At 40.6% G+C, this 17,852-nt stretch overlaps 1 protein-coding gene across 4 annotated transcripts in view; it reads right to left on the bottom strand.

The window, feature by feature from the left end:
- Window positions 1-17,852, bottom strand: part of ARHGAP20 (Rho GTPase activating protein 20) — a 61,552-nt gene that overhangs the window by 22,318 nt on the left and 21,382 nt on the right. For all 4 annotated transcript variants that reach the window (XM_032680026.1, XM_032680027.1, XM_032680028.1 and 1 more), the window contains 3 exons: window positions 8,082-8,252; window positions 2,849-2,998; window positions 921-962 (listed from right to left, as the gene is read on the bottom strand). In XM_032680026.1, the coding sequence (XP_032535917.1) occupies window positions 921-962; window positions 2,849-2,998; window positions 8,082-8,252 (363 nt within the window). The remainder of the gene's footprint in view (window positions 1-920; window positions 963-2,848; window positions 2,999-8,081; window positions 8,253-17,852) is intronic.

The raw sequence follows: 17,852 nt of genomic DNA, 5'->3' as shown, positions 1-17,852 counted from the left end.
AGCAAGACACATTTAAATAGCAATCAAGCAGTAACTGGATAAGAAGCAGACTGTTTGCAGATGTACTGCAGTAGAAAGATCTCTAAAGAAAAGAAAGTATCCAGCAGCAGTATCTGGAAGGGATGCCAGTTGTGGTCCCCAGTAATGCCCTGTTGTATCGAAGTTCATTGTAGAAATCAGAGTAATCAGTAGAGAAAGTGAACAGAAAAAAATCAAGCTAAAACTACCCATCATTGTGATGCCTCAGTCTACACTAAAAGCTCCTACTGGAATCAGTTACCTCAGTATAGACTAGTTCAAAGGACTGAACAGGAGAAGACTGAACTGGAAATCATCCCAGTAAGAATGATTTAAACAATTCAGGAACTCTGAAGAATCAGATCAAGAAGGAAACCTCAACCAGAAGAACTGGTGACCAGAAAACAGAACTATCACTAATAGCTTTCCGTCCAGACACTGAACGACGTAAGACAGCTCTATTTAGACAAACCCTCCCACCACACCCTCCAGCTTGGGGTATGTTCTGTAAGACCAAAATATAGCTGGCCATGAGCAGCAGACAGGTTAGAGCAGAGGTCCTGAGCTGGGCTTGCTTAGCTGCCATCACCATGGAAAGAGCTCCAGGCTCAACTAGAGCAACAGTGGCAGAGGCTTCTGACGCTGCATTGGGAAGGAACAATGTGTGTTAAGAATTGCTCTGGCTTTGTGCTGAGCAAGGAAAGCAACTCCCTCCTTGCACAGTGATGGATGCATAAAAGACATGCACCATCTTCTGCAGGGAGAAGACCAGATTTTTCTTTTCCTTAACAGCACTTGGAAAGAGTTCATCTACCATGACGGCATAGGCACCACAGCTTGGGAACCACTGGTCTAGACTGGGACTCTTTTCAATGTCTTTAAAGACCATACAAAAAAAGTACCTTTGCAAAAAAGAGAGCCATGTTTCCTTTTGTTCTGCAGACCTGAAAATTAAAACAAAGCAGGGACAAATCAACCATCATTCTAATACCAAAATAGTCCTCGTACAAACCACAGTGGAATGGACTGTTTCTTGGCTGGAATTTTATAAATACCTACAAAAACTAAAAGATTTATCCAGATTTGAATGAAAAGTCTGCTTCCCTGCAAAGTCAACTGAAAAGCCTGCCCATGAAGACCAAAAGCCCCAGTTACCAGTTTTTGTCACAGAATTCAAAACTTTACCAATGAATTCAGCAAGAAAAGCATTGACTCCTTAAACTAGTGTCCAAATAGAAGAGGAGGGCACTTTAAAATAAGAGGTTAATTCAAAAGTTTAAAGGTATTTCTTCAGGTACACAGACTTCTTTCCACTTTCACTATTCTAATTATCTTCTTACTTATTAGTTGTTTTGTCAGCACATCACAAAGTACACATAAGCCCATTGTGCTTAGTAGGGTTTAACTTTGGACATTTTAAGGCTTATCTCATTTATCTTTATCTCATTTATACCCTTTCAAGGATATAAAGCTGTCCAGTTAAATGTAGCTAATAATAGGACTGTTCAAGGAATCTAACCTAATTTTGCTTCAACTTTCTTGATTTAAATCCTGTCCCAGATGGAGTAACTGCTATTCCCACTGCTGCTTTTTTAAATCAAGTTCTTCAGATTTTCAGAGAAGGCATTTAGGGAACTACAAACCTTCTGAATGATGCTGTGAGGGGAATGCTACAAATGTAAATGCTACAAATATGACTCTGCTTTGGCTGTTTCAATTATGTTGGACAGGCATCTACGGACCCACCCATGGCATTTTAGATTTTTTGGTGTACTTCCAGACATGAAATAATTTCACTGCTATAAAATCTCTGACTCTTTCTTGATTGAGGCTATTGCTTTCCTATTCAACTACTTTCTGATATCTATAAAGGATCACATACTGTCTCTAGATCAAAGCTCATGTTTATTGGCAAGAGTTCAACTGAAAATCAATAGAAAATTTCATCTTTGTTTCAGGGCTATTAAGTGTAAAAAAACATAAACAGCACAACCATCTCAACAGAGTGCAGTTTGTACACAGCTTTCTCTTTGGCTAAGGACAATGTGACATAGTAATTAAGCTGGATACTTCAGCTTTTGCTCTCTGTTGATAAAGAAGAAAATGCATTTTCCAAGACTCAGGCAAATTACCGTGGCTAAGCAGCTGGGATTTCAGGGGGATGTGCCCTCCCTCCTCCAAAGTGACGACAGAGCCCTCCTGCTGAGACTAAAATTAGCCTAATCACTGAAATTACCTCTACAGCCCTTCTGTGTACTACAGTCAATGCTGTGAAGACAGATGAAAAATCTTTCTATTAAAATTCAGAGATTCTGCCTTAAGAATAATTTTGACATTTTCTCTGGCACAATTAAATTGAACAGATAAATAGGACAAGGTCAGTATTTCACTGTATGTTTCCTGCTATTTCCAATACATGCTCTTCTGTTTAAAACTGTCTTATGAGAGTCTCTTTGATCCTTTCATTAGCTTGTCTGTTTAATATTTGTAGTTCATCTTATTAATTAGCGAAGGTGTTCATCAAGTTATACCAAAAAAAAAAAAGATACTTTCCACTGAGCAAGTTTGCAGCACAGACAGTGCTTTGCCAAGTTACATATTTTCTCAATTTTTAAAATTATAAGAAAGTACCATTGCCCATTTGCAGGGAGACAGAAGATGAGGTGTGGAGGGTGACTTGCTCACAGTAGTAGAAGGAATTGGTTTAACAATCAGGAAGTTGCTGTGCCCCACATTCACTGGTGTTGAAATGAATCTGTGATAGTCTCATTACCTGCCAGCCTAAAAACATTTAAGTAACTTGGTAAATAAAACATATCTCAATTCTTACCTGAAATTTGCCACACAGTTTGTGGTGGGCCAGCCCAAAACAAAGGACCTCTCTGGGTCTGTGCTGCCTTCACAGACTTCTTCTGTACAAAATGCTGTCCACATTTCACAGAGACGTGCTTGGCACTTTAGTTTGAAATGAGAGTGTGACCTGCAGGCAGAAAATCATAGGTAAGTCACACACATGAAAACATAGCAAGACAGATTAAACAACTAGAGATTTTTCTTCCTTCAGGCACATGTAAAGCTTGCATTGGAGCTGATAGAAGAAACTCTTCTGCTTCAGTTAAAGAAAACAATGTTTTATTGGGTTACATGTAAAAACATATCAATTTCTTATTTGAACGGGATCAACAGACCTCTTATTTGTGGAATAAACAGATTGCTTGTGGCATCCCTGGGAATCACCCTTCTTGGGGGAAAACTTCCGTTCATATCTAGAGTTCTTCTCCAAATCTCACCATGAGGCAAAGATTGCCACTTGTACTTGAGTCTCCTTTCAGTGACTTTAATGCTATTGAGGAGTTTATAATACAGTTCTACTGCTTAGCCCCAGGGTCAAAAACTATGATGAGTTTCAGTAGTGACAACTAGGTCAGGGAAAATGAAGTAATCCTGAAGAAAGAACAAGCAGAAAACTGTCATCTGTGTTAACTACAGCACAGGTCACCATACAGCCTCCTCCATGAACTAGCAGCATAGTAGCTTTAGGTCCACATCACTTGGAGAATGAGCCAGAACTTTGTGCATTCTCAAAATATTCACTCATCTATAAGGAAGATACAAAATTTCCCCAATTTTAAAAATTTGGCCCTTCCAGTGTTTTATCCTACTAAACAATAAAGGTCAAATTTACACAATTTCATATTTTAATTTCAACTCTTTCTTCCACCTAATTTCTCATTATAAGTCTCCTTCCTTTGTAGGATTGGTGAGCGCTAGTGCTATGTGAGAAACAAGTAAAAACTCAAAGTCAATGCAGCTCTGTAGCACTGCAAAAGCCGCTCACTTCAAGCCTTGCAGTCGGAATTAGCTGAGCTAAGGTTCTCCTGGGCCAGCAGGGAAAGGCTGGAGGAAAAGTGTTCCCTACCTGAAACTGAGGGGACATGCAAGCAAGAGCATATCAGCTCACCACTGTGTTGCTAACATGATGGGGACAGTACCAGGCATCATGGTGATTAGGGCTCTATCAATAAATATGCCACATAAGCAGTTTCCTAGAGCTTTGATACACATGGGCTACCTTCTCTGAGATTAGTCTCATTTACAAGGTATTTGACTTAGAACAGACTGAACTAATACAGTCAGAAACACAAAAGTACTTGAACTTTGTGGCTTTCAAGAGGACATAGGTGAACTTGCAGTCAGCTGAACCCTGACTGTCTGAGGTTTCCAGCTGACACTGTACTAACACATGTGGCGAGATGGTGTGCAGCAATGCTCGCAGTGTTGGGCAAGAAAGGACTGTCAGTGTATATCAAATCTGATAAAAAGATACACTTCAATTTGATTGTCATAAAACACTGTAAAATACCATCTGAAGTTCCTGTATTTTTTAAACTAAAAGCTAAACACCATGTTCAGCTAAACTAAGATCATGGTGTTTCCTGATCAGCTGAACATTTCACCTCTCTTCACTATATTATGTTCTGCTACCCAATCAAAGACAAACTTAAAGTACAGGAGAACGTTTCAGCATGCTTGTTAAAAATTAGTTTATGATGCAACAAGTAACGTCTGTCAAGAATACAAAACTAACTGTATTCTGACTGACCACAGAATGAACTGTGAAAACGTAGATTTACAAAAAATACAGCTGTGAATTCTAATGTAGATGTTAATAAATGGATGTCTGGTCTTACGCCACCGAATCAATCTGTTGACCCTCCCCTTCTCCTTACCTTTTTTTCCTATTACCCAGTACAGTGAACACTCTACATGCTGTTTCACTTTTTTAACATTTACAGTTTCTAAAGCCAGGTCCCTACAGTGCCAGTAGCAGGTGTCAGCAGGGTGTTGGCAGAAGCACAAGGATGTTCTCCAATCATGCTTGATGTATGTTCTTACCCTTTTTGCCATGCCTAGTCACAGCTTTCAGCTATTATCAGTATTCAAGTGGCCTGGTTTCCAGAGGCACTGAAACAGTAGCCTTCATTAACATCTAAAGAGCCTGAAGTATATTTTTATCCCTATCTGCCATGTCCTTTATGCAATCCATGGGTTCTCAGTATTTGTGAAAAGTGGGCCTTCTACTTAAGTGCCAGAGCATTACCTCTAAAAATGAATATATCATTGCTGACTAAGGAAGCAGCATGACTGAATGTTTTAAAAATGGCCAGACTAAAATCTAATTAATATTGTATATATTTTTAAGGAAGTCCTCTAGCAAACGTTACTGTAAACATCAGGCAGATCTCAAGTCCACTGAAATCAACAGAAAAATCATGAACATCAATGGTGTCGGTATTGATGCACTCCATGCAGGGCACTTGCAGTTCCTTTTGCTTGCAACTGGATACTTTGCAACCAATATCACTGGATTTGCTAATCTCCTTAATAGGTCCCTCTGATAAAAGCATTAATGGATCTACTGCGAGATTGCTACCACAATTCCATGTATGCACTCAACCATTAATTTCTATGTCCAGACATGTTGGGAAAATAACCTTAAAAGGCATGTGTATATACACAGGTGCATATTACAAAGAAAAAGAGGAAATCATTTCTCAGTGCCTTCCACACAAAAATTTACGTAAGAAACCTTCATCATTGAATTGACAGATCCTTGAAGTATTTACTCTGCCAAATAAAAACCCATGCTCTCTGTAAGAAATCTAATCAATACATAGAAAAGAGTATATAATATTTTACATACATAACTTTGATTTAGTGAGAAAAACTCTTTCAATCAATTAATTTGTGACTTAATCCTCATATGAAGGTAGTGAAGGACAGGGCAGCAGAGGATCACAACGTGCATTATTCTTATTTTTTATAAGCTGGTATAATGCACGATCAGAAAACATAACAGTCTACATTTCAGAAATTATTAGAAAGTAGCAAAAAATGAACCTAGAGGCCCCTTGTCCAAAGTCATACACGGACCAGTTGTGGAGAGGACTTACCCCTCACAAATTTCCATGGGAGCAATGCCAACTGGCTGCCTTTAAGCAGGAGCTCAGTGCTATACAGTACTTTACTCAGCAAGCTCAGAGGACACAAGATACTTGTTGCTCTCTTTAGGAAAAACTTGTACCTGTTTGCTGATCATACGAAGACTAATTATACATGAGCTCCCTTTGTACAGTTACTGGCTACCTGCAGCTGAGCTGACACAAGCACAGCACTGAGCTTTACTGAAGATACTGTAGGGGTTCATATGCCTCAAGCCAAAAAACTACTTAAGACAAAAAGAGTATTACAAATTTTTAGCACTTTCACAAGGAATAATTCTGAAGTTAAGTCAGATTCAACTGCATCATTAACTCTGTCCTGGTCTGACTGCTTTGACTCTGCACCAGGCTATTAAAAAGTCAATAGCAATCAACAGTCACGGCCACATAGCAATACACACGCTCAGGTCTTCCTTCTAGGAACCAACACTGGTAAGACAGCTTTTAAAATGCTGATTTTTAAGTAGTATTCATTAGTGACAGCTCTGATGCTTTAATTGCTGACAGAGCAGCTGTAAAGAGAACATCCCAATTAGATCTTCAAAATACATGAAGTAATATCACTCAAAATACTATTTTTACCATTTCTAGCAAAGACTTGCCCCCCTCCCTTTTTCACATGCAAAAGCACAATTTGTTCCCTTCCATCTTTTTCAAACATTGCAGTCTCTGCTCCACATTAAATCACATACTGTAAGAGCTGTTATTACTCCCTGGGGACCAGGGTTTTGTGCGGTTACACTGAGTAGTGCTTTCCTATGCAAATAGTCCCACTGGGACCCAGTCAAACCTGCAGTAATGTGCAGCTCAGCTTGGGGCTGTAACATAGCTTCTGCTCAGCATGCTGATCAGGGTGGGAGGGATTTATCTCTTCTGACTTCAGTCTTCTACAATTTAGGAGCTAAGCTATGCTGGATAGCCAGTGTATGGAGTGAGAGACACCCAAGAACCTGACTCTCCTCACCCACTATCGACACTCCTTCAGCTCCAGGTGAGTTTGCTGCAGTAAGGTGCTGGTTTTGCCTCAGTGACTGTAAGAGGGGCCTAGAAACCTGGGTAAGTTGCAAATAGTTCACGTTTTAAAGCTGAAATCAGGTGAGGTGAATTCCACTCTAAACAAGCAACAAACATAAATCAATACAGTAACAATGTTGTTATTGCTACTGCTGGTAGAATAGCAAGATTTCCCCTAAATATCCTTATGTTCACCACCCACCCATAGCGGAACATGTTTTGTGTAAAACATCCTCTGTGTTGTCACACCACATCAAGTGAGGGAGTTCAGCTGGGAGGGTTATGTTTACCATGTGTGATTCAAACAGACACGGCTCAGATTTCTACAGAAAACACAGATTTCTCCTGGCTTTTCCCAGAAGCCCCTGAAACAATTGCTTAAGCGAAATGACACATTGCAAAAGGCCAGGATTCATACTGAGATTGCCCACCCTGTGAAACCACAACACAGTGCCTTACAGAGAGTGAAGCTACATCAGGATTTTTTATTATTATTTCCCCATAACCCATAACAACAAGTGAAAGCACCCTCTAAAACTGCCTTAAACCACAAATGCCGCATGAAGCTGGCATGCTAGACACAGCTTGTAAATGTGATTTAATTGTGAATGGTAGAGTGAATAATCAGAGCTCAGCAGCAAGCCTGATTACACATGAACACTACCCAGACTGCCCAGCATCGCTTCCCCTTCCCCATGCATAGGACAAACTGCAGAGACATACACTGGAATGCCATCTGCAATCTCTGTTTTCATACAGCTGCTCATCACTGGTGTGTATCCAAAGCAGCTTCCAGGTAAGGGTTAAGACCTCTAACCCCACCAATGGTGTTATGCACATCCCATGGGACTGAAGATGCCCTGTCTAAAACATGACAAGTTGAAGGTAGCACAATGGACACAGCCGAGCACCAGTGAGTCTTTTCTGTGACGGTGCACTCCCAGAGCAGAGAAGATTACACAATGCAAGCAATACATCAAAGAACATCTGATACTTCCTTAAAATGTTGCATCCTGGAATTCCTCTATGGCTACGGGCCATACTCACTTGGACTTGGCAACAACCAGAATGTCTGTGAAGAGAAAAAGGTGTCGCTCCTGGGTTTGCAGACTCGTCTTCAGCTGCACATGGCCATCCAGGATGAACGTTCGGTTGTGGCATATGAAAGACTGCACAAGAGGCCATGCCTCTGGGCTGATAGGGGACAAGCAGCCTTCCCTGAAAAAGGAAATAAAATAAATGGGATAAAGAAAATCAAATCAGCCAGTTGCCTGTAAATTGAGAACCAGGCAGTGAATTCCCATATCTGCTGCCAAAAGGCAATTTATTTGACCACATTTCAGTGAAAGGTGAAAGGGACTAAGAGGATAATTCAGCAGTCAGATTCTGACAGAAAATCTATTAGGGACTGTCTTCACTGAATCTTTTACAGCCTAACCACATCTAGCATTTAGCAAAGGACAATAATTTAGACATTTGTATTGAAGTCTTAGACAAAATACTTCACCTTCTGTAGGCTCTCCAAAAAGAGAGGAGACATATGCATGATGAACAGATAACTGCACAACCACCTTGCTCAGAATAGGACTCATATTCAGGGTTAAAAGTGATTTATAGAAAGTATTCCAACCAAGGACAAACATAAGGTGTAACCGAACCTTGCTAGAGACAGACCATGTTACTAGATGCAACATGAGACAAGGCTGCTTGGCCTTTCTCTCTCCCAGAACACAATTCACAAACACTGAAGTAAGCTCCTGTCGCAGGTTTTGGTTGTGTGACCAGAGCTATGCTTGTCTAAGGCTGCTGGGTAATCCAAACCGAGGTCTATAGGGAAAAAAATCAGACTGTCTCCTGGAAGACACCGATCTTTTCTAAGGAGGTATTGCAGAGTTTATAGCCCAAGGTGGAGACATGATTCTCTCAACCCCTCCTGTTCTCCATAAAGTAGTGGAATAGTTATTGAAGTAGAAACAGAGTTTCCCTAGCATGATGGTCAGCTCACTCACCCAAACAGGATACCCCTCATTTCTGAGTCTGGCTCTAACAAATGACTATATGGAGCCGAACCGAACGAATGTGAGGGTCTGAGAGGATGACACTCCTTCTCTAGGGCTCACTAGATGCTTGTTGCAGGTCAGGCTCTCCCTTTGAAAGCCAGAGACATGGCTTCCAATTCTTACAGAAAAGTGCAAAAACTGAACCTGGATCTCCTACACTCTGGTGGACCTTAAATAATGAATTTCTGGATTAAAACCAAGACTCATCAGTATCTTTACTCATGATTTTAAAATCCAACTTTCCAGTTATTTGCTTTCCCTAGAGATGCCTCCAAGTGAACTATTTCCCTTTGGTAAAACGGATCAGTTCAATTTTTATTAAAATGTATTATTTTTTCTTTTTTAAAAAAAAATTAAGCTAACACTTGGCGTGATCAGCTTGGCAAGGACAGGCTGAAGTGAACAGCTTTGCAATTCTAGTTTATTCCTGGCCCCACTGGAATGAATGACAAACACCTAATGACTTTGCTGGGAGAAGACATGGAGCTCATACAGTGAAAGTCACAAAATGAAATAGGAGGAAAATGAAAGAAAACAAGAGTGAGCAGAGAAAACCTTCAAAGAAGGTCATAAACCTTCTTGTACCTGTCTTAGAGCCTAGATGACCCACAACCCTCCTCTCCTTGATACTTGTGGCTGGACTATGAAGGAAATTATTTAGGAAATCCCGACAGCTGGGAGAGAAAGGATAAGCTCTGAGATTGGCCTACATTAGCAGGACACACTTTCATTGATGTGTAAGGAGCTGGTGAGGATCTCTGCCTGCTGGGGAGAGCCTTGTTTGGCCTTGCATTCCCCTTTCTGGCTGGGAATCTGAATTTTTGAAAGAATTCCTCAACTTATTTTGTCTTAAACTATGTCTTAATCATGTCTTTCATTATGTACCCCTTCAGGGGAGAGAGAAAGAAGCAGAAGGGGTGTTTAGGAGTGTGGAGGTTAAAGCAGACAGAGGAGTTTTGGAAAGGAGCATGTATCACTGTACAACAGTGATACATGCTGTGTGGCCAGCAACAGGAATTAGGGGAACAACAAGCACCTCTTCTACCCTTCCACTTCCATGGGATGGGAATTTGCCAATTCACCAGTTCACTGGTGAGTGTTAGGCAACCGGGACTCCATTTCATTAACTCCTTAGCAGTGCTTGGCACAGAAACTTAAGCAGAAATCAGGAATGATGATGGATTGACCTGCGTGAAAGCCATCCACGGTCCTTACCTCAAAGATTAAGGCAGTGATAAGTCACTTGTATTTGAACCCAGTACCAACAACAGCTAGGAAAGCCCTCTCCATGTTACACTGCTGTAACCAAGTTAGCAGAAGCACTCTTAAAATCATAGGGTCAGGCTTTGCTGTCTCCATATAGACAACTCTGTTTGATTATTCCTGTTTGTGTATTTTCTTCATCCTGATTTGTAAGCCCAGGAACCCCTCAAATTAAACTAAGCAAAATCTTTTTCATATAGGTATGCAAATGAAGGTGTAGTAGGTTTAGTAATGCCAGTAGGGTCAAGCAAACTGAACTGCATTTTGACCCAGTGCCTTTCAAGCACATCTGTCATCTGAACTCTAAAGCACTCTTACATACTCTAATATTAGGGTTTACCTGATAAGCCTTATTAAAAAAAAAAAAAAAAAAAAAAAAAGGAAAAATATTTTCTTCCCTAGAAACAAAGTGGAAAAAAAAATCAAAGCCATTAATTTATCCAGAATCTTTTAAGGCCTTGAGAACAAGAAACATGGAGGAAATTCATGTCAGCAGTGCCAAAAATGTTGTTTGGAAAGCATGCTTTTGATCCTCTCAATTAATTTTCCATTGTTACAAGACATGAATGAAACCAAGTGTTGTTACATTGAAGAAAATGCAGATCAGCAATATCCTTGGGCATAGGGATTCATGTGAGAGAGGTATTTCTGCAGTTCAGTTTTTACTGGCTCAATGATTTTTCTGGCCACTAAACGGGTCTAGTTTTGAAAAAGTGCTAAGTACACAAATACTGATTCTTTGAAAATTCCTTTTAATAGAGGTAGGCAAAACTCTGTACTTAAGTCAATGTGATTTCTGATATAACCAAAAAATAAGTCAGCAATATAGGGCTCTCTCTGCCTTCGCTATATTTCCCTAAAAGTCACTTTATGATTAACACATGCAAAAATCCCACAAAGTAACATCTTTCCATTTTGGCAGGAAAAAAAGCCATCACTCAGGTTTGTTAAGAAGGAACTGTAAACTGATTCCTGAATAATGGGGATAGACGGGGATCCTGCACAGCCAGCAATCAGTCATGTTCCATTTTGTGTAGAAGCAAGGCTGACACTGATGTTTTGATGGCATTGCCATTGTAAAATGCTAGTCTTGAGTGGACAGTTTTTCCTAAAATACTATTCTGGAAGACTGAAATTGCTATGTGGGATTTTAACTAAGGAGAAACTCTTGTAGTTTGAGGATATCTACAAAATATTCTTGACTTATTCAGAAAAAAACTAAAATCACTGTACTGGCTAAAATTAGTGTAAAGATAATTGAAGATTTCCCTCCTGGCTTTTCCAGAAGGTAAATTTTTGCACCTGTTATTTTTCAAATTAATCAAAATAGGCATTTTGTGCCTATTCAAAAGACACTATGATTTAAAAGAACTCTTCAGTTTTGTAGGTGAAATATATGAAATTGAATTCCACACTAGTCAACCAAACACTGAAAACCACATTCCAGCTGCATTCAGTGTGAAAGCAAACACATCAATGCTCACTTCATCGATCCTGTATTTACCAAAAGCCATAAAGCACAAAAATTACTTCTTTTTTCCCCTGCAGAGCTTCCTTGGGGTTTCCAATAAAACTGATACCTAAACAGCATGACCTACAAAATGTTTATTCTTGGCATTAATGGAGATGTCAACTTTATTATCTGTTTGTAGTGAAAACAATGAAAGAAATCATACTTTCCTAAGGAGAGTTTAACAGCCCACGTTAAGTGGTTACTAAATCCATGATCCAAATGTCATTTATGCCAATGGGAAGCTTTCCCCTGATTTCAGTTGATGATTACTTCAGCCTATCTATGATTTAGATTAAGCTATAAGATGCCTCAAGAGAACAATCTGTTCCGAGGTGGCTCAGCTGGAATGAGCTATTGCAGGTACCTCGGCTGTAAGACATCCCTCTCAGAGACTGCTCATGCTCCATCCTAAACCTCACTCCATTGTTTTATTTATTGTTCTCTACCAGAACTTCTCTCCGCTGATGATATCGCTGCAGTTGCAGAAGTCGATTTCCTCTTATGACACAGCACCAACACTCTCCACATGACTGATACCTATTGAAATAAAATGCCATTTTGCTTTTTAACCTCTGAAGTCCGTCACAAGAGGTAGGTGAGAAATCCACCTTTTCAGTAGCAGAGTAGTAAAATGGCAGCTATTCAAAAGGCTGAAACCTGAGTCAGCCCAGCCACGTGACAGGCTGCACTTGGTCTGTCAAACACACATACATAATACCTTTCCAAATTCCTCCTACAGTGAACAACATAGCCTTTATTAATTTCACACATGTGTTCCGTAAGCAAAACTACTGCGTGCCTCCAGCTGTGCTGAAGCCTGAGTAAGGGCAGAAGCTCTTTCCAATTTTCATAGAATCAATCATAGAATCATAGAATATCCTGAGTTGAAAGGGACTCAGGAGGATAATCAAATCACAGAGTCATAGAATAGTTTGGGTTGGAATTGACCTTTAAAGGCCATCTAGTCCCATCCCCCTACAATGAGCAGGGACATCTTCAAGCACATCAGATTGCTCAGAGCACTGACCAACCTCACTTTGAATCTTTCCAGGCATGGGGCTCTTAACACCTCTCAAGGCAACCTTTCTTATAGGCCACCTTTAGGTACTGCTCTAAGGTCTTCCTGGAGCTTTCTCTTCTCCACGCTGAACAGTTCCAATTCTCTCAGCCTTTCCTCACAGGAGAGGTGTTTCAGTCTAATCATCTTCATGGCTCTCCTCTGGACCCAGTCCAACAGGTTTATGTGCTTGCTGTACCAAGGACCCCAGAGCTGGACTTCATGTGGAGTCTCACCAGAGGAGAGCAGAGGGGCAGAATCACCTCCCTCGACATGCTGGCCACACTACTGTGTCCCCCAGGACACAGTTGGTCCTCCTGGCTCCCAGGGCACTGCTGACTCATATTCAACTTGCCATCAACCAGGACCCCCACGTCCCTTTCCACAGTGTTGCCCTCCAGCCCCTCATTCCCCAGTCTGTACATACATCTGGGGTTGCCCCATCCCAGGTGCAGAATCCAGCACTTTCCCTCATTGAAATTTATGTGGTTGGTGATTGGCCAGTCCTTGCAGGCCCCCCTGCCTTCAAGGCAGTCAACAGCTTCTCCTAATTTAGTGTCATTGGCAAACTTACTCAGTGTACCTTCGAGTCCTGCATCCAACTCATTTATGATGACGTTGAAGAGAATGTGCCTACACACATAGAGCTTGCAGCATAAATCTAACCTTTTCTTGGCTAAAGGCTAGAAAGGCCACCAAGCAGAACCTCTGCCAACCCTCCTCACCTTGTTCAGAGACAACAGAACTTATTTTCTATATCTCAAAGGCCAGTTTTGAATGGTTCTAAAAAATGTGCAATGTATCTTTTAGGAATAATAAAGTCAATTAATATTCAACCTCAGTGTCTCTCAGTAAAGCATTTACTTTACCATCACTGAGTCGCAGCTTTGGGCTAGAGCAACCCACTGAGAGAAGCAGGAGCTACTCACATCCTTTCAAGGCTAGTGAAACAGCAGCTATCTGCACAGTAAGAAACGTCTACAGTTAAGCCCACATCATGGATTTTTGCCAAAATGGATTATCAGTCAGGGACAATGTGTGATTTTTGACCATTAGAGACATCCCCAAAAGCAAGCCAGATCTAGAAGGTAAGTTCCTCCATTTTCTTAATAGAGCTTATATTGGAAATCAGGTAACAATATTTGCACTTTTTTTCCTGTGCCTCCTACTCAGATCCTTAAGCTCCTAAAAGTCCTGTGAGAAGGAACTTCAATAACAGCTTAATAGATGCTTGCTTCATATATTTGCTAATGAGGCAGGTCCTGCTAACTGGAGCTTGGAAGCTGCTAACTGGAGCTTGGAAGCCAAGACAGTTTGCAGCTGGAAATCCTTTAACACATATTACCCATATTGCACGGCTAGAGGGTGTTTTGCATTCAAGATACTTAACTAAATAAAGTACTGAGAACAATTCTTCGACTAACGAAAAGCAAAGAGTTCCAATGTGGTGTGCAAGAGCTCACCAAATAAGATGAGATAAGATGAAAAAAAAAACCCAAACCCCTAACACAGCACTGAGTACTGATCTGCCTTGAAGAGCTACTTAATAGTGCACCACAGTGCAATGTTAAGATTGTCAGGACTTTGACATATATCAAACTTCATTATAAATGATAACTTGGATGTGACTTGCACTATATTCTAGCCAACTTGACTAAATCACCACAGATTTTGACAAAATTATCACAGATTTTGACGAAATCATCACACAAAACAGAACATCATGTTCTGTACGCAAAAAGAAGAGTGAAAAACAAAATGAAAGAAGAGCTTTTCTTGTACACTGAAAAGAACTGTCCATGCTTGGGACTGAACACAAGACAGTGGAGATGGTCCTGTTCATGCTCCCAATTAATTTAGCCTCTATCATGTTTCCAGCTTGTTAAAGCATATGGCTTGAAGATTCAGTCCCCATGCTAGAAGGGCTGTGAAGAAAAAGGAGGCTACAACTGCATTTCACACAGCAGACCTACCTCCAAAATTTATCAGCAAGGACTTCATCTTTGAAAAACAGCTGAGGAACAAGCTAAGCCCCATGTAGGTTCTTAATCATTTGCTCAAACCAGCTGTAGATGAGGGCAGAAACGGAGATACTACGTGGTTCTGCACATTAATGCTATCTAGCTCGAGATGTTCTTGTGACATGGCTTCTGGCTTGGCACAAACTCACAAACCCTCTATAGATGGAGTAAGGAGCTGAAAACAGGGATGCCAACAGTCATGCCCATTTCCCATGACTTGCTCAGTCCAGCCTGCTCCATCCCCACTACCTGTTCAGCATGACCATGCAAAGCCCCGTTGGCTTCACGGACAGGCATTCAGAGCTCCTTTCACCATAAACTAGGCAACACGCAGACAAGGCCCACCCACACAGAGCAATCTGCAGCTCAGAGCCCTACTTAGACTGGTAGATATTTATACATACATATATATAAAGATCCTGTGCATTTTTAAAGGTGCTAACTACTCCTTTCTGTCACTGCCTCCCAAACATGGCCAGTGAGTGCCCTCAGTGAGTCACCCACATGCTCAGGATCTGCCCATTTCAAGTCCTCATCATCCAGAATATGCATTTAATCTAAGTTTATATGGCACTTTATTGTAATAAATAATAATTATACCTAGAGGGTGGAAGTAAGCAAAAAAAGTATGAGCTTGGAGTATAGGAGTGTGTTCCAGGAAGGTGGTAGGTAAGATATGGGCCAACACAAAGTTAGTATGCAATTGTAAACTTATACTGACTATTTATAGAGGAGACTTGAATAGACAAGCATAAAGCTGTCTTAATCACATGGGCTGCCAACCTGTTTCTGAAAATCTGCTGTCAATTGATCCCTGCTATGCCAAGGGAGCTTCGTTCTGAGGATGCTGGGCATGTTTGCTTGCTGTTGTCTATGGTAAATCTTATGCAGTTGAAGCAGCACTTCGTGAAAACAGTGCAGCATTCCAGAAATAGCAAGTCTATTTTCTGCAGCACTCTGTTAAAGTCCCCTAGGCCATCACTGTTGTGCGTACAGTAGCTTTTGTACCATGAGGTAAGTGAGATAATGCTTGGTTTTTCAAAGAGCATTAGTTACTAACTTTTAAAATGCCTGCTTCTACTTTGTAAGTGTTGTTTACTGGTTGCAACTTCTTTTTTCCAAGTAATGTATTTGAACAAATCCAAGGCAGTCACCCCTTACCCCTACATTTTTCCTTATGGTCAGTGTATCTCACAGAGACCTCTCTGCCCTGAAGCATGCGTTGGCTTCAGTTCACAGCCTCTAGTGCAGGGCTGTCCTCACTTTCTCTGTGCAAGTAGCTGGACCTCAGAAAGATACAGCGGAAAATACTGCACCCAAGACCAAGCAGTGAGTCCCAACAGGGTCACAGAGACTGCGGACCAAAATGTGCTGCAACCCTCTCTCCAGCACTAGCAGGGCAAGCACAAGCCTGAACAATGGAAGGAAGAGAAATATTAATTAGGAGCAAGTTTTACTCAGATAAATAGACAAATTTACATTTTAGGGCAGAAATCAGTTTATCTATATTTTATACATCACTTATATTTAGGAAATTGGATACCACTCCTCTGCTCCTCAAACCCGATGTACTCATTTTAATGCAATACACATTGAAAAAATATTCCAACTTCGATTATAATACGATTCTAAAAATTGTTTTGCATAATCTCTGCATGATATCAAAATCTTATTAAATATAATAAAAATTATTATGATGAATAACATGATTAACACTAAATGTTCCAGGTGTCAAGGCATGTAACTGTATTACTTTTCTGTAGTCTGGTAGTAAAATACCACATAGCTGTAGGGTAAAATGCATCATTAAAACAAAATCCTTGCACATTTCAGGATGGAAGCTTGGCAGCTTAACTGAAAACAAGCTCCACTTAAATAATTTTTACATAGCCAAAAGGACAATATTCTCCGCAGAGCAAATATGCACTACAGCGTGGAGGCTGGAGACAGGAAACACGCTTGTGGTTTGGTTTGCTTCCAAGGCTTTTTGTTTTATTTTAACAAACAGCTGCAAGGTGTTTACTCTGAAAATTTAGCACAAGGGCAAAATTCTCTATTGGTATAAATTAGCACCACACATTTTGGTTATATTTTGCCTGTTCCCACCAGAAAATAAATTAGTGCAAGTTATTTAAATCCTATTGAAAAGCTCTCGCAGTGTGGGTGTCCTCCAGTTCTGCTACATAGCTCTTACAGCAATCAACAAGTTCAAGGGGTTTTGGTTCAAGTCCCCTTGAGCAGGGGAGAGGTTTAGGAGATGACATATGCACATGCAGAAGTCAATAAAAGTTTTTTGCCCTTTGGAATAATTGTTCCTCTGTTCACCACTGCAGCCCCCCTCATTTTTACTGACTGACATAGTAGCAACACCTTGAGTTACTCAGTTTCCCAGTTGCACCAGGGAAATGCAATCCAGGCACTGTCTATCCAAACAGAGATTTCATTGTTCAGGCAAACAGAAAAACTCAAAAAAAATGATTAACCAAAAAAGCAACCTTTGGGGGGGGGGGAAGAAAAATAATAAAGTGAAAAAAAAAAAAAAGGTAGGATAAACAAAGGGCAAAGAAAAGGCCCAAACTTAACACCCCAGCCCTGCAGTTCTTCACTATTGTTGTCTGGGCTTTTTTGAGCTTCTCATGGCCTACAAGAACTCTGGAGGCACAGGCTACTTTTCCTACTTTCAACACACCTTCTTTCTACCCAGTCTGAGGAGGGATACAGGGAAGCACTTCAGGATCTCAGGTTCACTCATGTCCCATTAGAAGGATCAAGTATTATTTTAGTAGGCTGAAGGGATAAGGTTTCTGTTCTACCTTAATTTTTTTGAGAAGCAGTAATTGCAATTGGGACATTTAATCCCACTTAATTACAGTCGGGACATTTAAAAGCCGAGCTCAACTCCAT

The sequence above is a fragment of the Chiroxiphia lanceolata genome, chromosome 2 (genome assembly GCF_009829145.1).
Source record: "Chiroxiphia lanceolata isolate bChiLan1 chromosome 2, bChiLan1.pri, whole genome shotgun sequence".
Classification (NCBI taxonomy): domain Eukaryota; kingdom Metazoa; phylum Chordata; class Aves; order Passeriformes; family Pipridae; genus Chiroxiphia; species Chiroxiphia lanceolata.
Note: the sequence above shows the minus strand (reverse complement) of the source record. Positions and strands in the feature narration are given on the sequence as shown.